Source organism: Sminthopsis crassicaudata, chromosome 6 (assembly GCF_048593235.1).
Source record: "Sminthopsis crassicaudata isolate SCR6 chromosome 6, ASM4859323v1, whole genome shotgun sequence".
NCBI classification, from domain to species: Eukaryota; Metazoa; Chordata; class Mammalia; order Dasyuromorphia; family Dasyuridae; genus Sminthopsis; species Sminthopsis crassicaudata.
This window is the reverse complement of record NC_133622.1, coordinates 251,749,701-251,774,258: the sequence shown is the minus strand read 5'-3', so window position 1 is coordinate 251,774,258 and position 24,558 is coordinate 251,749,701. Positions and strand designations below refer to the sequence as shown.

Genomic DNA, 24,558 nt, shown 5'->3' with positions numbered 1-24,558 from the left:
GGGAAAAGGTACATTTGAAAATGAAAATGAGCCCATAAAAGAGATAAAAATACAAATGTTTGAGAAAAATCTCTCAGTTCCATCAGCTTTCAGTTTGTTTTCAAAATAAAACTCAATGAAATACAGAGATGAAAAAGAAACACATTCTTAAAACCATAAATCACCCCTCTTTTAGGATACAGTAAATAAGCAAAATGCTGCTTTTATTTTAGTTACTGTCATGAGCTCAACCTGAATCACTGTGAAGGAGATAGGAAGGCAATTAGCGCTATTAGGTGTGCGTCACATCTGGCAAAAACATGATTTAAGTTCCTCACAGAGGCAATTTTCTGTGGAGCTCAGAATCAGTAAAACAATCAGTTGTCAAGTTGCCATTTCAGACAATCCTCATCCCACAAAACATATAAACAACAGCAGAAGAATCAAAACCAGAGCCCACTATTAGGGAGACATTCCTTTGGAATCTATTCTTTACCTTTTAGGAGCTGCTTGGTCACGAAGTCATTAGCCGGGCTTCCTCTAAAGATGACTGTAAGAAATACACAAAATACACAAAGTGTCACCAAAAATGGAACTCTGAAACTGATTCTATTTAAAGCATCAAACTATATGGACACAGATTAATTATAAATACAAGAGCTCACATAGATAAACTGTTAAGTAAAAATCCAAATACATACTTTGAGATATGTATCTCCCATGTACAGACTACAAACATGGCTTTAGACAGACCACTGTTGGGGGGAGGATTCCTGTTGGTTAACCATTAGTTCAATATCTTAATTGCTTCTTTCAGACACTGAATACAGAAGACTTACAGGAAAATACTACATGTAGCCAGCCCTCAGACATTTCACTCCTGATATACCCCTCTTATCCTGAAAGGACCAATTAAGGGTCTGGGGCCTTTATTTTCAAGTTATAAAGTAGAAAGGAAATTAATCTTTATGAAACAAATTCATAATCTATGTCTCTCTATCAACTTGACTTTTTCAGAAGTGAAAGGCAAACTATTTGATGAGATTAATAGGGAAAAATCTCTGTTACATACTAGGCTAAGGCCAAGACATTTAAAGGAGAAAACTGGCCAGTTTCTAGGTTCTTAATATTATTACTAGCTAACATATTTCGCACTCTAGCCTTACTTACTTGATCTCATCTGATTCTCACAACTGGCCAAAATAAATGTACTATAAATCCCAAAAGACTTGGGCTCAGGTGACAGGGAACAAGAGTGGAGAAGAGAAAATTCTTGTTTGCTCCACAGTGAATTCCAAATTCTCGTTCAGTCCTCTCAGCTCTGAGATTCTGTCCCTATGTTATGCTATCATCACAATGTGCAAAAATAATACTCCATAACCCCAATCATCAGGTTACCTGCTTTGAAAGCCATTAATGAATAAATATGTCAAAGTATCCTGGTATTACCAAGAAAGAACAGAGATTATACGAAATTCCCAGTTCTCTATGGGTAGATCATCCTATTAGGGATGGCTGCTGCCCATCCTGGGCTTTCCAACCAGATCATACAGGTTTCCCAGCCACTGTTCATCATATCTCCCTCACCACTAAGAGGAGTGGCTCAGTCAGTTAACAAGCACTGATTATGTGGCAGGCACTGTGTAAGGGCTGGAAATATAAATAAAGGAAAAAAACAATTCCTGGAGCCCATTCTCCATTCAATATTCTGGCCCTGGAACTACTACATAACACATATTACCATCATAAGCACCCTTTCCTGAAATATAAAGGAGTTTAATCTGCAGTCAACTTTAGCTCTTTTCCTATTAGATACCTGGGGAGTAAGCCAAAGAAAGAATAGTAATGAACTGTCAGTTTCTTGAGAGTTAAAGAAACTTGTAACTTTTTGGGTCTGACAAGTGGTACAGATCCAAACCTGTGGCACACAGAGCAAAGCAATGGGGCAGGAGACAATGGCTTAGAAAGAGGATTCATGAGCTCAGAGATGTCCTTAAGCTAGCTAAAAGTCAAGGTGATGAATGTGTGAGCTGCTCATCTATCAACTTTTCCTTCTCCCTAAAGTTTGCCCTTTCTCTAAAGCAGCCCCTCCAAGCTAAATGACTGAGGCAAGTGATCCTATCCTGGGTAATCTGAATATCCCATCACCAAGTATTGCTCAGTAACCATTTCAGTGAGGTAATAGTCTGGATCATGAAACAGTCAACTATCTAAAATAAAGAGATGTAATTCAAAGCTGACTTAAGTTTAAAATCTCAAAACAAAATTTAACAATTATTGTAACAAAATAAAATATAAAATAGCACCAAACAGAGGAACTCAGCTCCTTTGGCTCAACTTACTGGTTGTCACATAATGAAAAGGATTTACTCGATGTTTCGAACTTTTTTCTTCTATAGAAATAAACAGCTCCCCTTCCAAAAATGCTTCCCGGCTTACTTCTGCTGCTTCCCTTTTCCAGTGAATAATTATGTACTTCAAAATCTGAAATGGTCACAACTCAGAGGAAGGGCTTAACTTGTACTGAACATTAGGGTAACAACAAATGGTACATTAACACATTTTCATGATAAAATTAAACTAATAACACTTGGAGTTCGAATACTATACTGCCTGTTGTTTGGGCAAGCTCTAATGACATCAGTTCCTGAGTGTGTCTGAGTAAAAGAGCCACCAAAGGAATTGAGACAAAAAGACCTTATTTATCATTCGTTAAGTATAGGAAACAGAAACAAATTAATTTATATTAAAAGTATGTCATGAGCAGGAAGAAAGGAACTGAGAAATCCTTTTCCTGCTATTAATTATGGGCAATACAGATAATAGAAAGGGTTATGCTTATCAATATTGTTTCTCTGAATTATTTTAACCATCCCTAATCAGTGTATTATAATTAGTCACTATTCTTTTCCACAGCATCAGTTCATTTGCACTGAACATGAGCTAAGTCCATTTTTGAAGAAAGACCATGGATCCTTCTCGATTTTTCTGATTAAAACATTGATTCTTTTAAAAATACATTTAAAACAGGAATAGAATTTTCAGTACTATTATCATTTGTGTAATATGTTATATTTTTATACTATGAGACTGAGATAATAAAAGAGAGAAATTACCACCTTATTTTAATTTTTGCTTTCAATAGGACACTCCAACAAGGCAAAGAGGTCAAAACTATTGGAGGACGAAAGCACATTGCCCAGATCTGCCTTCTAGCCTATGTGCAAGCCCTCTGAATTAATCCATATGCAGCACATAAACCTTGAACAGGGCACTGAAGACAGTCAATGAAGGAAAATGTCTCCCAGAATGAACAAGGAAGAAGAGGCTGGCCAGTGTAGGTTCTATATATCATTGTCAATGATCTCACAAGCCAGTTTTTGAAATATCTGTATTCTTATTTCTTGTGACTGCAAATTATGGGTTCTATGTGATCTACTGGAAAGATACAGTCATGATCAATTATGGCTTACCTCAAGAAAGCAGGATAAAGGAAAGTAGCAATCTCCAAAAGGAGATTAATCATTGTTGGAAGAAGGATAAGAGATAACTGTGGGATATTAAGAGACTGAAAGAAGGTTCTAAAGTACCTAATAAAGACACTACAGAAAAACACAAACAGAAGAAAGGAACAGGATAAGAAGTCACAGACAGATTTCAGTTTTTACCCAATGTGGGTCATTAATCCATCAATGGAGAGTCCTCTACCAAAGCACTCTACTGATTTCTGAGACAAGATTGTAAAAGGACTGGTTTTCTCAATTATTAAAAAAAAAAAACAAAAAACAGGCATTAGACGAGATGGATTTGAAGTCCCTACTAGCTTTAAAACAATATTCCTATTAAACTTGGCATGAATGATGAGAAGGAAATTATGCCTTATAGAAATGTAGACTAATGATAAAAAACTCAGAGGCTGAATTTAAGGAAGAGAAATTAACAAAATTTGTAAGAACTTCAGTGAAAACAGGAAGGAGAATAATCTTCAGGCCCAGATATTGGTCCATATTCAGTTCAAAAAGGAGCAGAATCAAAGGTAACTGAGGAAGATAAAAAAAATTTAGGGAAGATCAGGGAGTAGAGTCCTGCAGTGGGACATAGAATCTCAGAAGGGAAAGGTCAGCCAAGCAAGGGAAGAAAGGTAGAGTTAAAGATGACTGGAACAAATGTAGTGAAAATGGTAGCACATCGGTGTAAAGCTTGAAGAAGGGGGGTTAGATGGAAGTTGGGCGCTACTGGTTTTTTAAAAGTAATAATTAGCTCTAACAGTCGTAACCAAGAGTTCTAAAGATGGACACAAGTGATTTTTTTTCTTTCTTTTTTTTTTTTTTAAAGAAGGCTTAAATGGAAAGACGAGATGCACCAATGCATTGCTGGTGGAGCTGAGAATGGGCACAAACATTCTGGAAAGTCATTTGGGATTAGGCAAATAAAATGGCCAAACCATCCCCCCCCTTCAAAGTCACTCTTTTCTGTAATATTAATAGCATCCTTCTGGTGGCACAAGAAGCAGACAAATACCCACGCCCCGCGGGACGGGACTACAAATGCCACCAGGCACGAGGGTTCTGGGAGAAGCAATGACGTCAGAGGGAGGACTGACGTCAGGGTTGGAAATACAAAACCCTCGCCCAGAGGCGCGCGTGCGCGTGCTCGGCGGCTCCCCAGGCCTCAATCACTTCTCAGACTTTCTCATAAATCCCCGTCAGGGAGGAATGGTAAGGACAAAAAGGGCCCACAAAAAGGGTCCTTTGCAAAAGGAAGGCCAAGAGCCCCCGCCCCGGTCCTCCTCACGCCGCAGCAACTGCCCGCCGCGCCACCGTCACCTCACACACTGCCCTCGCCTCCATCACCCACGACACGGCCGACGCCTCCTCACGCGGGCGTCTCTCCCGCCGCGCGCCCACGCCTGCGCACAAGGGCCCGATCCCGGCGCGTGCCTCCGACGCCCCGCCCCCGAGACTCGGTGCGCCTGCGCCTTCGGCTCTTTCTCTGCGAGCGCCGCCCTGCCCCCTCCCCTCCGCCCGCCCGAGCTCCAGACGGAGGCCGAGGCCGAGGCGGAGGCGGAGGCGGAGGCAGAGGCGGGGGCAGGAGGAGGCGGGGCCGGAGGGAGGCGGGCCGCCCCGCAACTCCACCCACCATCCCGCCTCCGCGGGCGCCCGCTGACGGATCGGGCCGGGCCAGCCCCGGCGCGGAGGGGGCCCCGCGGGCCGGGGCAGGGATGGCCGGGCGCCGGCCGGGGCTGGCTCTGGGGCTGCCCGCAGGCGGCGGCCGGGGACGAGGGGCCTTGGCGGACCAGCGCAGCCCATGACCTCGTGACTTGTGTGACCTGTGACCCGTGACCCGCCGGCAGGTGCCAGGTGAGTGAGGCCGCGCCCCTGAGGCGGGAGGGGCCCCTGTTCGTGCCCCGCGCACGATTCGCACCCAGGCCCTTCTTCCAGCCCCCTCCCCCGAACGCGGTCTTGTGCGCTCCCACTCCGGACGCGGGACTCTTTCCAGGTTTCTCGGTCAGGAAGGGACTTGAACTCGTGTCCCCTCCGAGGTGCGGGCTCTTCCATACTCTGCGCCCTGGGGGGCGGCTTAGGAGGGATGGGAGGAGAGGGAGAGAAGGGGGATGGGAGGAGGGGGAGAGAAGGGGGATGGGAGGAGGGGGAGAGAAGGGGGATGGGAGGAGGGGGAGAGGGGAGAGAGGAAGGGGATGGAGGAGGGGATGGAGGGTAAGATGGAGGAATGGGAGAGGAGGAGATGGAGGAGGGGATGAGGGAATGGAGGAGAGAGAAGGAGGGGTGGAGGGATGGGAGTAGGAGGGAGGAAGGGGAGGAAGAAGGGGAGAGAGAAAAGATGGAGGAAGAGGGGATGAAGGAGGATGGGAGGGTAGAATGGAGAAAAGAGGAAGGGAGGAGAGGGAGAAGGGAGGGAGGAAGAGTGGAGGAGAAGCTAGAGAGGGGAATGGAGAAAGGACGATGGTGGAGAGTGTGGAAGTGGGAAGAAGGGAAGGGGATATGGAAGGAGGGAGGAGGGAGAAATGGGGAGAAAGAGAGGGGAGGAGGGCTGTTGGAGGGGGAGGATAGAGGGCTGGGTGGAAGAAGGGAGGGGAGTGGGCTGGAGAGATGGGAGGCAGGAGGAGGAGGAGGAGGGAAGCAGGGATGCTTCTGGAGGCCGTCCTCAGCCCTGGTTTCCAAGGCTGCCCCTGGAAAGGAGTCATGGGAAACTTGGATGTGACCCCTGACCCTCCCCCACCCCAAGGTGTCAAAGGGGTCTCGGGGAACTGCTCTGGGGCGGGAGTCTGCGCCAGGGCAGCGGGCTCGGCTCTCTCCTTATTGATCTTGGCCCGGGTCCTCCTTGGTATTACCGGCTGGCCAGAACTGGTGCCGCCTTTCACGGAGAGTCTGACCAGGACTCACGGCGAGTGACTGGCCAGCTCCTTCCTCATCCCCCGCTCTGTGCTCCTTGATGGGGGGTCGTGCCACGCTCTCACCAAGGCTTCTGGATTCGCCCAAGCTCAGGCGCCCACGGCGGCCTCTTTCTCGTCCCGTGGATGACGATGATGATGGGGTAGACCCGGAGAGGGAAGGCGCACCCAGAAAGCCCCTGCTGTGTGCCGGGCACTTGTGGGCGCCTTATCTCATGGCAGGCGGGCGCCATTAGATCCCCATTTTACAGATGAGGTCACTTCAATGGAGTCACACAGCTAGTAAGTGTCAGAGCCTGGATTGGAACTCAGACCTTCCTCCCTCTGCGCCAGGTCCATGCCCTGCCCCAAGACAGGCCAGGAGACTTCCCCAGCCAGCTGGAGCCAGACTGCAGGCTACTGAGGTCTGGGGTGGCCCGACGGGGGGCGCCCGGTCCTGATGAAATCCCCCTAAGGGCTCCGTCCGCTTGGCTGTGGGGGTGGCGTGGGCGCAGTATGCCGGGGCAGCAGGGGGCACGCAGGGCTGACCCAGCCAGGCCTCCCTCCTCCGGCGCACTTCCAAGCCCCAAGTCATCTCCTGGCAGGAAGTTCATGTTTATCACTTCTTGACCGTTGGAGAAACAGAGGCACCCAGAATCCCATAGTTGGGACAGGATTTTCCCACCCCCTTTTCTGTTGAAACTCTCTTCTTTCGGTCCTTGGCGCCCCCTCACGCTCCCCCTTTTTGTGCCCTGCCCTCCCCCCCCCCCCGCCTCGTTCTCCCGCAGGCTCCCCAGAGGAGAGACTGAGGCAGGAAGGGGTCACGGGGACACGGGCCAGGAAAACCAGGATGAGCCGGGTCATGAAAGCCTTCCTCTCCCCACAGGAGTTGGAAGGAGTTAAAAGAATCAGGTCCTGAGCAGAGCCGGCCCCCCTTTCACATAACCGGGTTTCCTGAAATGGAGCAAGTCCCAGATGCTTCTCTGCTAATCACATCCCTGGAAATGGGGCCAGGATGCTCAGATTAGCTCAGCCCCTCACCTTCCTGAGGCCCTCTCCACCGGAGCCCAGAATCTAGGGCAGTCGAACCACTCGCCTCGCCCTGCTTTGCTCTTGGGGTCAGGGGGGCCCACTTCCTTCTGGTGCCAGGAGGCAACGTGGGGGAGCACACAGGGCTAGGGGGTCCGCACATACAGGCCAGCAGGTGGGGAGCAGAGACCAGAAACTGCTTTTCTCCTCCTCCCCTCATTGAAGTGACGGACGCCGCAGTTGCTCGGTCTCGGTGGGTTCGGCTCTGAATTCTCGGGCAGCCCGGGCCACTTGCTCCATCTCCATCCCATGGGCTGGGTCTCTCCCACCATCCAGCTCTCTGCTGGCAGGGAAGGGAGTCTTCTCTGTTGAATGTGGACCCTAGAAATGTGCAGGCAAAGAAATCCTGGTCACATGCTACCCGGGAAGCCTGTTAACCCAGAGGTCAAATGAGGAGCAAGTCCATTAACTAGGCCAGAGAGCCGTCTTCCAGCGGCTCTTGCTCCAGAAGCCCGAGGTGGAAGGTTGGGGGTTAAAGCAGTTTCCTCACAGAAATGGGGTCACAGGGAATAGAATCCATTGGGGGTTTTCTTGGAAAAGACACGGGGAGGGGGGTGGCTACTTCCTTTTTTAGCTCATTTTACAGATGAGGAAACTGAGGCAGACAGGGTGAAGTTGCTTGCTCAGGATCACCCAGCTGTTATCTACTCAGGAAGGGAAGTCCTCCTGCTCCACCCAGCCCTTCCACCTGAGCTCCAGCCTTAGCAGCAGCTCTGCTGCCCTCCGTTTGGCAGCCCTCAGGCTCCCTGTCATGCTAAAGAATATACTAATATCCCCGAGGAGGAGGAGCAGCTACCAGGTGACTGGGAGCGGTGTCTGCTCCTTGTTCGGTTGCTGTGCTCTTGGGGTCTTCATTAGGAGGGTCTGTACTGGGGATTTCATTCATGGAGGGCACTCGGGGCAAGAAGCTCTTCCTGAAGCTCAGAACTTCTCAGAACCTTGGGGAGCCGCCCAGAACCCTGAAAGGTCCTGTGCCCTGGGGGTGAGGGTATAACCAGAGGCAGCTCTAGCCACTAGGCCACACTGCCTCACTTAAAGAATGCTCATTCCCTCGATATTTTATCCCAGGGGTAGGATGTGGTAGGAGTCAGATCTACAAAGGTGTCGGGAGTTATTCAGAGAAACACTTCAAAAGCGTGTTGTCTCAGCTGATCATGGCCGGCTGCCCTCCCAAGGGGCACCCAGGGGTATAAGCCGGCCCTTCATCACTCAGCGGTACCTAAAATGCGCAAGGAGGGGCTCATGTCCAGTGACATGATTGTGCTCTTTCACTAAATGGAAAATAGCAGTGGCTGAGACCCCTTCATTTACCTCGGGTGAAGCCAGATTCTCCAACACTGGCTCTGCTTGTAGTGAGACGGCCTGGCTCTGAAGTCCATCCTCAGGACGCTGACCATCATGGTCATCATGGCCGGATCAGGCACCAGAGGCCCAACTCCTGCTCTGGGGGCGCCCAGCTGTTGGGAGCCCGCGCTCTCCCCAGGCCTGCCCCACAGCCGCCAGTCAGCGCTCCAGAGATAGCTGAGGACTGAGTGTGCTAAACAAGCATGGACTCAGCTTTGTATACTCTGAGAGGCCGTGCGGCCAGGGGCACCCCAAGTGGGCCCCGAGGTCAGGAGGCCCCGAGGTCAGGAGGCCTGTGGTCAGAATCGAGGCCCTGTGGTCAGGAGCCCCGAGGTCAGGAGGCCCTGAGGTCAGAATTGAGGCCCTGTGGTCAGGAGGCCCTGAGGTCAGGAGGCCCCGAGGTCAGGAGGCCTGTGGTCAGAATCGAGGCCCTGTGGTCAGGAGCCCCGAGGTCAGGAGGCCCTGAGGTCAGGAGGCCTGTGGTCAGGAGGCCCCGAGGTCAGGAGGCCTGTGGTCAGAATCGAGGCCCTGTGGTCAGGAGCCCCGAGGTCAGGAGGCCTGTGGTCAGAATGGAGGCCCTGTGGTCAGGAGCCCCGAGGTCAGGAGGCCCTGAGGTCAGAATCGAGGCCCTGAGGTCAGAATCGAGGCCTGTGGTCAGGAGCCCCGAGGTCAGGAGGCCCTGAGGTCAGAAGTGAGGTCCTTCTTTGGGCCTCCAGCCCCTGGGGTGCTGTAGAGGTGTTGGCAAGGAGGGGATTGTCAGTGACAGGCCAGGGCCAGGCCTCCCTCCATCTACTGGGTGATTCTGTTCTGTTCTCACACCCCTGTGAGTGAGGAGCCTGTTTTTAACATGGGGAAGCTGGAGGATGAACCCCACGGGCCGATTCTGTGCTGTCGAGAGCCTTCCCTGCTCCGGGGCACCAGCATGGCAGCACGGCAGGAGGAAGGCCTGCACCCATCCTCGTTCTCCTCTTTGCTCCTCCAAAAAGACTGGGAGGACAAAGCAAAAACAGATCTGAGCTGGCGGAAAGCCCAGATAAGAAAGGTGATGGCCCAAGAGCCTTAGCTGGGGTCATGCTTCTGAAAGAGCTGCTGAATGCGCTCCTGGCTGTGAGCTGTGACTGACTCACAGCCCTCCTTGGTCTTGACTTTGCTAAAGCAGGAACTCCCCGAGTCACAGCCGGTGTGTCTGAGTCAGATTCGAATCCAGCTCTTTCTCCCTTAATTCCAGCCCCGGCTCCATGGAATTTTGTTTGTCCCCTTGCTGGGTACAGAAGCCCAAAGGAGCAGAGTGGGTTCTGGGTCATCTCCAGCTTCTGAGACCAATGCCAATGACAAGCAGCTGTCAGCTGCAGCCGCTGCAGGCCTGCTAGTGTCGGCTGGCTCTGACCCCGGGGGTTCTCCGGCCTCTTGTCCGGGGGTTATTCAAGGCTTCTTACTGGCAGGCGGGACTCAGGGATGAGCTGGGGGCAGTGCTGTTTTCCAAGGTCCCCTATGTTTCCAGAGCCCCGTGACTGGACTTTGTTGAAACAAAGAAATGCCATAGAACATTATGTGCTGGGAAACCACCGGCTTTCTCGGGCTGGAGATTAAGCCCTGCTTGACTCACTCCTTGCATGAGAAATCACTGAGATTTGAGCTGAGTCCCAGCCTGCACCAGGTGTCCAGCCAGGACTCTCAGGTTGTCCTGGTAGCTCAGTTTTGGTCCATACTCTGGTTGCAAATCATAGCTTGGGATCAAAGATTGATCCTGTATGGATAAAGAACATTGTGAATCCAAACTGGACCACAATAAATATCTCCTGACAAATCAGCTTCTGTTTCTGGTACTTTCCCTGAGTTCCTTCTCTGTCCCAGAGCCACGGTGGGCTGGGAAAAACTCCACTTTCTGGAGGAGAAGCCAGGCCTCCCTCATCTTCAGTGGCCGTCTTCTGCCAGGAGCACCCCCTGGACGTGACTCCTCATCTCAGACTTGGGGTCACCGGGCTTCAGAAAGGGGCTTCGGAGTTTCTGGGGTGGCGTCATCCTTCGCCCCCAAATTTCCCAGCCTAGAGTCCTGGTGGAGCAGCAGAAGCCTGATGCTGGGTCTGCTGGAGGAGGGGGAGGGGGGGAAAGAAGGTGATAGCCACACATTCACTTCGCCACCTTGTTTTTCCCAGCCTGGAAAAGCGTTGGTGCCTGTTACGGAATAGCCTTTCCCACGCTGGGCATTAGAACCACCAAACAAAGCTAATTCCCTCCAGGTTAAGGAAAGGATGGCGTGACATTTCCAATAGATTGTCTCCAGGAAACTGCCTGCCTTCTGCTTGTTAAAGTGAAATGTCTGCAAAGTGTTCCTTCAAGGGTTTATCCAAAAGAACACCCGAGGGGAAGTTCCTGTTAGGATCTCATAATATTGATGGGTATATAGAATGTACCTTTGAGATCATCGGGCACATCAGAATGGAGCCCAAGGTCCCCACTCAAGGCTGGGCTTTGCCTTTGTGAATGGTGGCCTCTGAGGCACAGAGCTTCCATTGCTAAAGTCCTTCACACTTCCCAGGTTCCGGGGGGGGGGGGGGGGGGGGGGGGGGGGCTGGGTAGGCCCTCCTTGCCCCAGGTCATCCTTTTCAGTCACCCTTCTTGCCCAGGTCATCCCCCTTGGTCACCTTCCTTGCCCCAGGTCATCCCTCTTGGTCACTCTCCATGCCTGGTCATCCTTCTTGGTCACCCTCCTTGCCCAAGTCACTCTCTTGGTCACTCTCCCTGCCCTGGTCAACCCTTTCAATCACCCTCCCTGCCCATGTCATCCCTCTTGGTCACCCTCCCTGCCCATGTCATCCCTCTTGGTCACCCTCCCTGCCCACATCATCCCTCTTGGTCACCCTCCCTGCCCACATCATCCCTCTTGGTCACCCTCCCTGCCCAGGTCATCCCTTTCAGTCAGCCAGGCCTCTAAGGAATTGAACTTGTAGGTGGCCCGAGTGTTCCCGGCAGGTGCACTTGTATCTTTAATTACCGCGCCTCCCTCAGATAAAGGTCAGCAGCACAAAAGCTGGAACGAGCCAGTTCAGGTCATCTCCACGCTCATGCGTCTAGCCCAGATTTTAAAAATAAAGGTCTGCTTTTAATGAGCTGCGCAGCCTCGGCTTGGCTGGCCTGCTTTGGTTGGCTTGGCTGGAAGGCGTGGCTGTTAGACGGTTCCCGGCCCGGGGCAGCAGCAGGCCCGGGAGAGCTGTGTCCGGCCGGTTTGGCCAGCTGTAGACCCAGCAAGCTCTGGCCTAGGATTGTGTGGGTGGGTTATCAGCCATCCCTGGGAAGCCTTAGGGTCACAGAGCACCCTCCTTACTGGGACCTGAATGGGGGCGGGGTGGCAGGCCTGGTCTCCCGCAGGCTTGCATTCCCAATGAAGGCCGAGTGGAAAGCAAGCTTTCACCCCGCCTTTATCGGGGTGCTTCCTGGGACCCCACCATGGCACCCCTGGCGTGTGTGGGGGCTCCCCGTGTACTGTTTGTTACAGGAGGAGAAAAACGAGACATCAAAGGCGTTTGGGTTATACTTGGGCTTCCTTAAGCCAGGAGCGTGGCGCAGAAAGCTTCAGCCCCGGGCTGGCCTGTGTCCGAGCCGGCTCCCCTCTTTGCTTGTGCGCCCCGCCCCCTCCCCGTCCCCCGCGGCCCGCGCCCTCTGGGGGGTGGTCCCGGGCGGGGGCGCTGGCTCGGGCCCTCGGAGCCGCCGCAGGCTGATGTCAGCGCGTCCCGGCTCCGAAATCTGGGCCGCCTTTGGGCCAGAATTCCCTGAGTTGATAAGTGGGGCTGGGAAGCTGCAGAGCGAGGAGGACGGGGCAGAGGCTGATTGATGGGAAGGGGGTGACTGCAAGGCAGAGCAGCCGGCCGGCGCAGACGCCCGCGAGCTTCCGGGGAGGAGAGCGGGGCCGGGGGCCGAGGAGGACCTGGGGGACCCCGGACAGCGCCGGGGAAGGCTTCACGTAAGTCCCCCGGGGCCGGGGGCCGGGCCGGCGCGGGGTTGCCATGGCGCCGGGCGGGGGGCTGGGCCGGGGCGCAGCGCGGCCGGCTCCAGATGGTGCTGAGCGCCCCGCATCCCGAGGGAGCGGGGCGGCGGGCGGCGGGGGGCGGCTATTGTCCTCCTTTGCCTGCCGCCGCCGCCGCCGCCGCCGCATTCCTGCTGCTCGCGCCCGGCCCGCGCGTCACCGGCGCCGCCACGCGCCCGCACCCCGCGCCCCCCCGCGCCCGCCGGCGGCTCGCCGCCAGCCCCGCGCGCCCTGCGCTCCGCTCCAGCCTCGCGCGTGTGCCCGGCCGCTGCCCGGCGCTCCGCTCCGCTCCGCCTCCTCCCCCGCCCGCGGCCCCTCCGGCGCCGAGCACCGGCCCCCAGCCCCGGGCTGCCCCGAAACCGTCCCGTCGACCGATCGCGCTCGTGGCCTGGCCGGGCCTCCGAGGTAGGGGGGGCGGCGGCCGCTGCGGGCCGGCGCTTTGTCGGGCGGGGGGGGGGGGCGCCGATGAGCTCAGCTTTGTGCAGCGGCGGCGAGCCCCAGCTGGCCGGAGCCGGCCGGGGGCGGGGAGGAGAGGGAAAGGGGGAGCCGAGCGGCGGCCGCTGGGGGGGCGCCCGGCTTTTGCAGGTGGCCCCGGGGTTGCGGTCCAGGGGCTGCCCCCCGGGAAGGGGGCTGGGCCGGGGACCCCTCTGCAGGGGCGCCTGGGTGCCTGGGCCGTGGGGGAGGGGGGCCGGCTGGCCGCCCCCGGTGCCGGCGCGCGTGCATCTCGGGGCCTGCGCTCGGCCCCCTCGGGGCATTGTGGGCAGCCCCGGGCCGCGGGGGGAGCCGCCGAGGGGCAGCGGCCGAGCAGGGGGGACGAAGGGGCCGCGAAGGCTCGGGCATCCTGCCGCGCCCCGGGCGGGGGGGGGGGGGGCTGGGCACGGCCCCTCCGCCGGGCTTCCGGCGCTCCATCCCGTGCCCTTTGGCTCCGGTTCTGGGAATGCTCCCAAACCGCCCCCTCCCCCCGGCTCCCGGGGCAGCTTCTGGGCGGCGCAGCTTCGCCCCTGCCCCAACCTGCTGCCCCGACTCCTGGAGGCTGTTTGAGCAGCCGCCGCCTCCACCCCGGACGCGGCCGGGAGAACCGGCCGGGTCACGCTCCCAGAGAAAGTGGGCAGGGAGTTGGAAGTTTGGGGCGCTCTCAGGACCCAAGGCTGGGAGCGGAGGGCCCCGGCCCCCGGGGGGGGGGGGTGCTGCCCGGCCCCTCCCCCTCTGGGCGCCTCGCAGCCCTCCCTGCCTGTTCCTCTTCCCACTCTGCCAGGATCCAAGCTAATTAAGAGAGGCCTCGCTCCCGGCTCGCTCAGGCCCGCTGTGCCGCGGCCGGCTGCTCCCACCTCCCTTCCCGGCCTCGAGCCCTCCCCGCGCTGGCTCCCCTCCCGCCTGGTAGGGCTCCCATGTTAGGCTTCCCAAACTCCATTTCTTTCTCCCTGTCAGATAGTCCCCGCTCCGTTTGGGCTCAGGATGGCTCTCCCATCACCTCTGAGTCTTGAAACTGCCCAGACAGAGTCTGCCCATTTGCCGAGGGCTGAGTAGATTTGGGGTAGATTTGGGGGCCCCCAACTCCCCTGAGCAAAATGGGGCAGCTCGCCTTCCTCCTGGCGCTCAGATCCCCTTTGCCCAGCTTCACTTTCCTTCCTGTAAAATGGGCAGAACAGCACGTTGGTGCTCACCTAAAGGGGTGCTGTGAGCCTTGCGTGAACGCAAGTTGGGGCTACTTCCCGCTGGCCTTTGCTCAGAACCAACCTTCCCTCTTTCCATTCATCCAATCGCTCAACAAACACACACGCGAGCGCCCCGGCCCGGCAGGAGAAGTGCCACCCAACCCCAAGCCTGCCTCACGGAGCTCGGGGAGGAGAGCGGGGCCGCCCAAGGGCTGCCGTGCCCAGGAAAGGATTGGAAGTCGGAGCAAAAGGAGAGGGAGGGAGAGACAAATAGAAGAGACGGAGAATGAGAGAAAAAATGGGGAGAGAGAACAAGAGAGAAAGAGAAATGGAAGAGACAGAGACAGGATGAGAGACATAGGAGAGAGAGAATGAGAGAAGGAAAGGGAAAGAATGAGGAGGGAAAAAGAAATAGGAGAGAGAATGAGAGAAAGAAATAGAAGAGGCAAAGAATGAGAAAGCAGGAAAGAGAATGAATGAGAGGGGAGAGACCCAGGGGCCGCCTTTCCCCAAATCTGGGAGCTTGGCTCTCTGGCCAGGCTAGCCATGAAGAAGAAAAAGAAGAAAAAGTGTGTCTGCAAACAGGAACCCGGGGGAGGGGGGAGGGCCGGGCTTCCCTCTACATCTTTGGGCTGTCGTGGTTCAGGAGGAAGTGCGCCTGCAATTGCCAGGCGGTGGAATTAGCTCAGGCCGGAAGAGTTTAAGCTACTCAGGCCGGGGCCTCGAGGCTGATGGCTAAGAATAAGGTGCCGGTGATCCTGTAATCTGGATTAGCTGGTGTGCCCTGGCAGAGTCCACCCGGGCAGCGCCTTGAGACCCGCCAGAGTCGGGGCATGCAGGCTGAGGGCCCCTAGGAGAGCAGGCTGTGGAGCGGGGAGGAGGGCATCCTGGGAAATGGGAGGATGGGGCTGAAAATCTGACAGTGAAAGCCAACAGTTTTTCTTGGATACAGGTTTAACCCTGCCCTGCATGCCGCCTGTCATTCCCACAGAGAGCTGAAGACATGTAAACACAGGCACAGAAAGAGCTTGGGACTGCCTGGAAACAGAGAATTTTGTGAGGAAAAGCCAGAGCTCTGGGTAACACGCATCCAAGGGCGCTCTGGAAGCTGGAGAAACAGGGAGCTGAGGGCCCGGGGACATGGAAGGAGGGGGGGCACACACGCGGAACCTCAGAGATGGGGTGTGGGCCGCGCTTGGGAGCCCTGGCAGCCATCCCTGGGAGACCCCAGCCCTGTTGGGACGGAAGGGACGCTGCCGGGTATTAGTAAGGAACCAGCATTTGCCTTGTTAAGCTCCTGCCGTGGGCCCACTCGCTCTGTGCTGGGTGCTGGGGAGACGGGGACAAAAATGGGGGAGCCGCTCCCCTTAGGGAAGCCACCGCTGCTGGCACCAAACAGCCCCGAACACAGATGAGGAAATATAAAAACCAAGTGAAGAAAAATAAAAGTAAAGGTCAAAATGATTAAAGGTCATGCAGGGAGCCTGGCGAGGGCACTGGCTCAGAAGAGGGGAAATCAGGAGAGGCTTCCTGTAGGAGGCAACACTTCAGGGGGCCCAAAGGGTAGAAGTAAGCAAAGAAAGCCTTGCAACAACAGTGTCTCATTTAGTCTTCCCAGCAGCCTTGGGGGGGGGGGGAACCTTTTTACAGCAGAGAAATCCAAGGTGAGTGACCTGGCCAGGATCATGATGCTACTGAGGCCCGAAGCAGGACTAGAACTCGGGGCCAGACCTGGTGCTTAAGCTGCTGGGGCCAGGACCACAGAGCCAGACCTGATTGGCTCTTGGGGACAGATGAGGAAAGCTATGATGCTGGTCAGGGGCTGAGAAGCGACTGGGACCCGGGACTTCCTGACACCAAATCCGGATTCCTTGATATTTGTGTTTCTATTTCGTGTGTATCTGTTGGTTGTTCCCAGGGTCCCGTCGGCTTCTTACAGGAGGGGGCTGACTTGTCCTGGTCTGAGCACGGTGCTGGGCAGGGACCTAGGGGATGCAGGGCTTTCAGGGCCAGTTTGGCTTCCACTGAGCCACAGTAGCGAGCCACAGGAGTTCTTGAGCGCCGGGGGAAGTGACCTGGCCTTGCTGGAGTTGGATGTCTGGGCCCACTCGAGTCCCTTGTGAGCAAGGGGAGGGTCCTTCTCCTTTCTTTCCTCGGCCCATTGCAGCAGAGCATCCCCAGGACCCCAAGCAGGTCCTGGAAGTGTCCTGCAGCCAGGTTTCCCCTCGCCTCTGCTTCTCTGCTCTGGGAAAGGGAGCGGAGGTGAGAGTGAGCCCTCCGCTTGATGGGGTGAAGTAGAGATAGCCGGGGGGGGGGGGGGGGCGGTCCACCCACTCAGGGGGCCTAGGCACACAGTTAATGGGACAAGAAAGCTGTGTCTCCAAATCTGGGGTCCTGCGGCCCGAGGAGCACGGGGTTCTACTGCTCTCAGGGAGACCAACCCCAGCTTCAGCCACTTAATCCCCATGTGATCTTGGGCAAGTCACTTCTCCACTTGGGACCTCAGTTTCCTCATCTGTAAAATAGAGAGCTCTCTGCGACCAGTTCTGGGGAAAAACCAAACCAAAACCCAAACCCAAACCATAGCCAAGGTTGATGATTGACAGGAAAGAGAAAGACAATGAAAGTTTGGTGTGGAGTTTTGGGGGGCGGGACCCAGATTAGCCAGTGCTAAATGGTTTGTTGGAGGGAGCATTCCTTCCATCTGGGAGAGGCTTCCTGGTTGGAGCCTTGAAGGAAGATCCAGGAGGGGAAGGGGGGGTAACACTCCAGGCTTGGGAGAAAATGGGGCCGAGGCATGTGCTAAACCCACGGGTGAGAGGTCCTGGGAGAAGCCCCACAGCAGGACTAAGGGGCCCCTAAAGAACAGCCGGAAGGGAGGCCCCAGCAGGCGCCCAGAGCCCCAGCTGCTTGGAGAGGGGATTTTCCGGAGCATGGGGGCAGGTCAGCAGGGTCTGAGACCAAGAGCGGGATCCCACTGGGGGCAACCCTCAGCGCCATCCACAGATGGAGCAATCCCCGTCCCAGCCTGTGAGGGCAGCCCTGGGGCAGAACCAACCCCCAGGAGGTCACTGGGCCAGGGCTCAGAATTTCTGTAGCCATAGGAAAAGAAAGGGCCAGCTCGGGGAGCTAATCCAGAATCCCAGGGGGCCTTGCAAGAGGCCTGAAAACTGGGGAGCTCTTCCCCTTCTAGACTACCAGAAGCCAAGATGGAGTCATGGGTGGGGACTAATCTGGCCATCCAGACCACAGGGGCAGGGCCAAATAGAGGAGGTGAAGGGGTGGGGCCTGGCACAGGCCCCAAATCCAGACATTAGTAAATATGGTTAAATTATTAAATATTAAAATAAATAATTATATTAAATAATCCTGAGATTAGAAACCTGACTAAATCAAAAAACCTAAATAGGGACAGTGAGGTGGTGCGGTGGATAGAGCCCCAGCTCTGAAGTCAGGAGGACCTGAGTCTGGCCTTGAGATCTGGCCTCAAACACTTAACACTTTCTGTCTGTGTGACCTTGGGCAAGTCACTTAACCCCAAATTGGCTCAGGAGAAAAAAACTAAATAGAAAAACCCAAGACTAAACCCAAAAGGAGGCAACAAACGCAAGTGCCTTCAAGAGTGCCTGGAAGACATGAATTAGGTTAAAAATTGAAATTAGAGCTCCTGGGAAGAATAATGGAAAGAAATAAACAACTTAGCATACTGTAAGAGAATGAAGCAAACAGAATTTGGTGATGCCATGACATAGCAAGAAAAGTTTAAGTCAAAGGACTGAAAAATTAAAGAATTTATAAAATATCTACCATCAAAAACAATTGACCTGGAAAACAGGAGAAATAATTGGGACACTCATTAGACTCGCTGAAAATCATGACTTAAGAAAATTTTGAATATTATCATTTCAAGAAATCATAAAAGAAAACTGCCCAGATCTATTAGAAAAGGACAGATTAAAAATAGTCATGTCCTAAAAGACACCCCGCATTGTAAACACTTAGAAATGTCACTGTCAAGATCCATAGCTTCCAGAAAGAAATACTGTAGGAAATATCCAGAAAGGAATTCAGGTGTCAAGGACAAAAGACTATGATACAGTCACCACAAAGGAGAGAAAATATTGGAACGGGCACTCTCCAAGAAAAAGGTGGGCAGCCAAAGGCACGGAGGCAGGAAACACCTATAATTGAATGGAACAGCTAGTAGTGCAGTTGCCTGTCCTGTAGAAAGCATGAAGAAAAGGATGAGAGGCTGAGACCAGGATGTAAAGGGCTTTAAATACCAAATAGATGTGTTTGCAATTAATCTTAGAGGCAATAGGGATCTAGAAAGCTGCTTTTTCTCTCTTTTTTTAATCAAACTTTTAAAGAAATTTTCAATAGATTTTAATTTTTCAAATACATGTAAAGATAGTTTTCAACATTCATTTTCTAAGACTTTGTGTTCCAGATTTTATTCCTTCTTCCCTTACCTCCTCCTTCCCTAAAGCAGCAAGCAATCTGATGTAGGTCAAGGGCTTTAAATGCCAAATAGAAGTGTTTGCAATTCATCCTAGAGGCAATAGAGATAGATCCATAGGAGCTTCTTTTTCCTTTCTTTCTTTCCTTTTCTCCTTCCTTCCTTTCTTTCCTTTTCTCCTTCCTCCCTTCCTTTCTTTCCTTTTCTCCTTCCTTCCTTTACTTCCTTTTCTCCTTCCTTCCTTTCCTTTCCTTCCTTCCTTCCTTCCCTCCCTCCCTCCTTCTTTCCTTCCTTCTTTGTCTTTCTTTTTCTTTCTTTCTTTCTTTCTTTCTTTCTTTCTTTCTTTCTTTCTTTCTTTCTTTCTTTCTTTCTTTCTTTCTTTCTTTCTTTCTTTCTTTCTTTCTTTCTTTCTTTCTTCCTTTCTTCCTTTCTTCCTTTCTTCCTTCCTTCCTTCCTTCCTTCCTTCCTTCCTTCCTTCCTTCCTTCCTTCCTTCCTTCCTTCCTTCTCTCTCTCCCTTCCTTCCTTCCTTCCTTCCTTCTCTCTCTCCCTTCCTTCCTTCCTTCCTTCCTTCCTTCCTTCCTTCCTTCCTTCCTTCCTTCCTTCCTTCCTTCCTTCCTTCCTTCCTTCCTTCCTTCCTTCCTTCCTTCCTTCCTTCCTTCCTTCCTTCCTTCCTTCCTTCCTTCCTTCCTTCCTTCCTTCCTTCCTTCCTTCCTTCCTTCCTTCCTTCCTTCCTTCCTTCCTTCCTTCCTTCCTTCCTTCCTTCCTTCCTTCCTTCCTTCCTTCCTTCCTTCCTTCCTTCCTTTCTCTCTCTTTGCCTCTTGAATAGAAATAGGGCTTTTGGCTGCATATTGCTAACCTGAAGGACTCCATCAGAGTTTCTTTACTTTTAGACTTTCCAGGGATTTGGTTGCTTTCATTTGCTTCATAAATAGATAGATCCATCATGTGAATTCTCATTTCTGTCAGTCCCATGCTTCCAGCACCCTTTGTTCCGAGTGATTCAACCCTTGCCTGATGTTGCTTTCTGTGTCAATATTTATAGATCAAACTCAGAGGGTACAGCCCTAGGATATGTGGTGGACTTGGGGGAGAAAAAGCAATTCTTAGAGCTCTCTTCCCTGCCCAGGGGCTTGGCTAACCTTCTGCTGATAGGTGAAACAGGGGCTCCCCAAACAGCCCTGCCACAAAACCAGTAGAATGGAAGGGATCGAGTCCTAATAAGAGAGTCACCTGTCGGTGTGTGCGTGCTGTTGTCTGATATCCACCCCATATCCCACACAGCCTGTTCAAATGACAGTCCTTTCTTTTCCCCAAGCCTCAAGAAAGACTTCTCTTTCTGTTTTCTGTTACTCTACCTCCAGCTTTTTTTTTCTTTTATAATTTTACTAGTATTTAATTTTTAAAATACATGTAAAACACTTTTCAACATTTGTTTTTATAAGACTTTGTGTTCCAAATTTGTTTCCTCCCTCACCTTCACCTTCCCCAAGACAGTAAGCAAGCTGATATAGGTTAAATATGTGCAATTCTTTAAAATATTTCCAGATTTGTCATGTTGTGCAAGAAAAATCAGAGCAGAAAGGGAAAAAAGGGGGGAAACACTGGGCTGCGAGCCACCTTCAGTCTCCACAGTTCTCCCTCTGGAAGCGGATGGCACGTTCCATCGCTAGTGGAATTGCCTGGTTGAGAAGAGCCACGTCCATCATGGTTGATCTTCGCCTAATCTTGTTCTTCCTCTGTACAATGTTCTGTTCTCTTGCTTCACTCAGCAGCAGTTCCTGTAAGTCTCTCCAGACTTTTCTGGAATAAGCCTGACCAGCTCTAAGTTTCAAAGTCTCTTTCTCACATTTGGGCAGCCTTGGGGCAACTCTAACTCCCGAGGCCAGGACGAATAAGGCCCCAAATTAAGGTTTCTGGGGTACCGACCTATTGCTCCACAGCTCGCCCCGAATCCCCTTGGGCTGCTCATGTGGCCGCGCCCCGCCGGCACCCCTTCCCCTCTTCCTCCGATCACTTCTCTTTACTATCTGTCGACTGCTGCCTCCCAGCTCCGTCAAGGCAGGGACTGCTTTCTCGTTGAGTGCTAGAATCTAGCATGACACGTGGCATGTATTAGGCGCTTAATAAGTGTTTGAATTGAGTTGCTGGTTTACACTGGACCTTTGATGGGACCGTCCGATGAACTAGCGAGGGTGGGAAAAAAATCCACGTTTGTTTTGAGGGAAAAACATTTTTGAGTCAAGTCCTCAATAGCTCTGGTAGGACCACAGAGTTGGTCATATATTGCTTATTTGCATCCTAGGGATGCAAATTGGGATCCTATAAGACCACAGACTGATATTGCAGGAGAGTCCTGTAACTCTCAAGGAAAGGGCCCCATTTTTTAAATGAATGTTAAAATTGAAATTGGGAGGAAAATAAAACTTTTTAAAAAATCAAAGAAAGGCCAGATCTTCCATAGATTATAGGGCTAAGGGCCTTTTGTTCCAGTTCCTCTTGCCTGAGGAAACCCCAGGTCCATTGGATTCTGGGAACTGGGCTTTCTTCAGTCCCAGAAGCCCCCTGGAGCCGCCGCCTCCTCACTGCTCTGCCCCACAGTTAAGGCGGCTTGTCGCCCGCCTCCGTCCTGTCCCTCACCTTCTGGCCCCCTCCGCTCTCTTCTTCCCTTCCATTTCCTGGGTCTCCCACCTTGCCCCTGAGCTGCTCCATCCAAGGCAGCTTCCTTGGCACGCTGCCCCAGAAGGATCATGATGATGATGATGATGATGATGATGGCTGCTTAAAAAATAAGAGTGGAGGAGATTGGGAATGCCGGGTAGGGGAGATGGAAGGGAACAAGTAGATCGAGGGAAAGGAGGCCGAGTGTGAAGATTGACTGATGGTGGTTCTGGCCACCAAAGCCTTGGCCCTGCCCAGCGCTTCAACATCGGGCCCTGATGGGATTCTGTCAGTGGAAACGGCTCCAAGGAGGCCCAGGAGAGTCTCCGGCTGAGCCCTTCCCGCTAGGACAGGCCCGTCTGACGCCCTCGGGAGGCCTCCAGCCACGTGGGGTCGGGTGGGACTTGGGGGCCGGGAAGGCTAGTTCGGAGCCGTGTCTGAGCCTAGGCCCCTCCTCGGGCCGGACACAGCGGGTGAGCTGTCCTTGCTCCCTCCCCACAGGGCCGGGCCTCTGCCACCATGAGCAGCACACTGCAGTCCCCCACCGACTTCGACAGCCTGGAGATCCAGGGCCAGTACAGCGATGTCAACAACCGCTGGGAGCTGCCCGACGTGGACTGGGACAATGAGACCAGCTCGGCCAGGCTCTTTGAGCGCTCTCGCATCAAGGCTCTGGCAGGTGCGTTCTCTGGGAAGCAGAAGGACTCTCTTGGGGCAGGGGCGAACACTCAGCCGGTCCTGCTGGGGGGCAGAGCAGCCACCCAGGCCGTGGCGTGCCCAGCTCCCTGCCCTGCATGGACCCGAGAAGCCTCGCAGGCTGGCTGGGCCCAACTCCGGGGCCTGGCTTTCCTCCCTTCCCTCGGCCTCTTCCGGACCCCTCACCTCTCCCGCCCCCCAACCCATTGTTTCTCCGCCCATCCCCTGTGTTAGGCTTCCGAAGGGTCTCTCCCCCAGCCGCGCCAGGTGCCCCTGCCCTTCCCCTCGGGCTCCCGCAGGCAGCCGCAGACCAGTCGGACGGGCCCTGCCGCGTTCCTCAGCTGAGCTGTCATGACCCCGCCAGACCCCGGCCCCTACCCCCCCCCCCAATCTGCCTTGCCCAGTTTCCCAGGCCTCCGGGAGAGAGCCACCGGGGGAGGCTCGAAGGGTCAGGGGTCAAGTCTGAGGATCAGACCGTGGGAATCGTTCCTTGTGCCAGCCCCAGGCTTTGGCCCTCTGCTTATGTCCTCAAAGAGGATTCTGGAGGGGGGAGCCAAGAGAAGGAAAGGCCTGGGAGAAGGGGGCTCTGGGGTGGGCTTTGGCTGCGGCAGCAGGTAGGGGAGCAGGCGGGGAGCTCCCAGGCCCTCCCAGGCTCCTTTGCGGTCTGGTCGTCTGTCTGCTGGGGAGGGGCCCAGAGCGTGAGGGCCCCGGGCCAGGGCCGGGCTCTGCCAAGGGAGACAGAGGTGGGTGGAGCGGGAGCCACAAAGGGGTGTGTGTGCGCGCTGGGGGGGTCCCCCCATCTGTTCCTTCCCCAAACTACCCAGGGCCAGGGAGGAGCTCTGCCGGCTGCGAGACGGGGGTGTTTGGAGGCTTCCTCCACGGGGAAAGCCTGGGGAGCGGGGCTGCCCAGGGGTTGGGAAAGGACCCCCGGGACCAGGCAGCAAGTGGGGGTCTCCTCAGAAGACACCTCAGGGCCCAGAGGCCAGCGCTCCCCAGAGGAGCGGCCTCCTCCCCCGCAGGGCCTGGCTCTGCCCCAGCCCCTTGGCCCCGCCCCCTCCCCTCCCCCGCCGCTGTCCAACCTGTTTGTCTGGAGCGTCCCTGGCTCTGCCCCTGCCTGCCAGACGGCTCAGCCAGGTGTGCCCCCTCTGCCCGGCCCGGCAGCGCCCGCAGCAGCAGCAGCAGCAGCAGCGCTTGGAGCTCGGCGGCTCCCGGTCCTCGGCCCCCTGCGTCCCCCCGCCTCCCCCCAAACTCGGCCCCGGCCCGGGACATGGACTGTGGGCTCCGGACACTGTAGGGTCAGCAGACGACATGAATGGGAACGGGCTGGTGGGCAACGGCCTCAGTGCGGCCGGGGAGCTGCCCTGTGAGGCCGCGGAGGGGCCGCGGCGCCCCGGGAGCCCCCTGCTCTCCCCCGCCGCCTTTATTAACCCTGCCCAGTACGCCAGCGTGCTCGAGGGCCGCTTCAAGCAGCTGCAAGGTGAGGGTCCCCCGGGCGGGAGGGCCTGTCGTGGGGGGGCCGTGAGAGAGAGTGTGAGTGAGAGTGTGATTGCCCTGCGTGTGTGAGTGTGTGTGTGCAGGCGGGGGGAGCAGCGGGGCTCACGCAGAGGGAAGCGGGAGGAGAGGAGAAAGCGTTTATGTGGCACCTGCTGGCTGCCACTTCAGGGGATCCCGAGGCGCAGGGCCGTCAGGGGGGAGGACTCCGTCCACTTCGAGGAGCAGCGCCCGAAGCTGAGGCGCGAAGGCGCCCCCAGAGTAGTGGGGGGTGGGGGCGCTTCTGTGCTGGGCGTGGTGACTAACTGTGGCTCAGGAGACACTGGGGAGAGAAACGGGACATGGAGAATTGGGGGTGCCGGTGTGCCCAGGCGCGTGGGGGAGCGCGGAGCCGGGAACTCCAGACCCGCTGCGGGCTGACCTGGCGGCGGGAGCGCTGACCCGGGCGCCCTTGCCGGGGCTCTGGGTGTGTCTGGGTGGGCCCCGCCGGCTTCGCGGCCCCTCCCCCTGCCGGGTGCATCTGTTGGCTGGCTTTTTCCTCTGCTTCCCGGCCTCGCCTGGCTCCCGCCCAGACTGCCAAGGTTGGCTAAGGGCGCCCGGGGCTCGGCGGGCAGAAAGGCAAAAGGGGAGGGGGACAGCTCGGGGGCTCTGGATGGGGAGAGGTCATCGGAGCATCTCAGCACAACACGGGGACCCCAGGACGGGCACGGTGGGGGACCAGGATTGTGATAGGCGGGGGCCATTGATTTAGGAGGAGGGTCCTCAGAGGGG

General features: G+C 54.9%; 2 protein-coding genes across 9 annotated transcripts in view; one reads left to right on the top strand and one right to left on the bottom strand.

Moving 5' to 3' along the window:
• Positions 1 to 5,303, bottom strand: part of TOP6BL (TOP6B like initiator of meiotic double strand breaks) — a 69,095-nt gene extending 63,792 nt beyond the window's left edge. For all 4 annotated transcript variants that reach the window (XM_074272662.1, XM_074272664.1, XM_074272660.1 and 1 more), the window contains exons 1-3: positions 4,806 to 5,303; positions 2,322 to 2,463; positions 476 to 529 (exon numbers count right to left, since the gene is read on the bottom strand). In XM_074272662.1, the coding sequence (XP_074128763.1) occupies positions 476 to 529; positions 2,322 to 2,463; positions 4,806 to 5,288 (679 nt within the window). In that variant the 5' untranslated portion in view covers positions 5,289 to 5,303. The remainder of the gene's footprint in view (positions 1 to 475; positions 530 to 2,321; positions 2,464 to 4,805) is intronic.
• Positions 5,198 to 24,558, top strand: part of SPTBN2 (spectrin beta, non-erythrocytic 2) — a 38,256-nt gene continuing 18,895 nt past the window's right edge. The window contains exons 1-2 of one of the 5 annotated variants that reach the window (XM_074272657.1): positions 5,198 to 5,339; positions 22,102 to 22,279. In XM_074272657.1, the coding sequence (XP_074128758.1) occupies positions 22,120 to 22,279 (160 nt within the window). In that variant the 5' untranslated portion in view covers positions 5,198 to 5,339; positions 22,102 to 22,119. Of the gene's footprint in view, positions 5,340 to 12,056; positions 12,075 to 12,523; positions 12,765 to 13,105; positions 13,233 to 22,101; positions 22,280 to 23,049; positions 23,774 to 24,558 lie in introns of those variants that run through there. The other 4 variants (XM_074272653.1, XM_074272656.1, XM_074272655.1 and 1 more) reach the window with 4 other exon arrangements.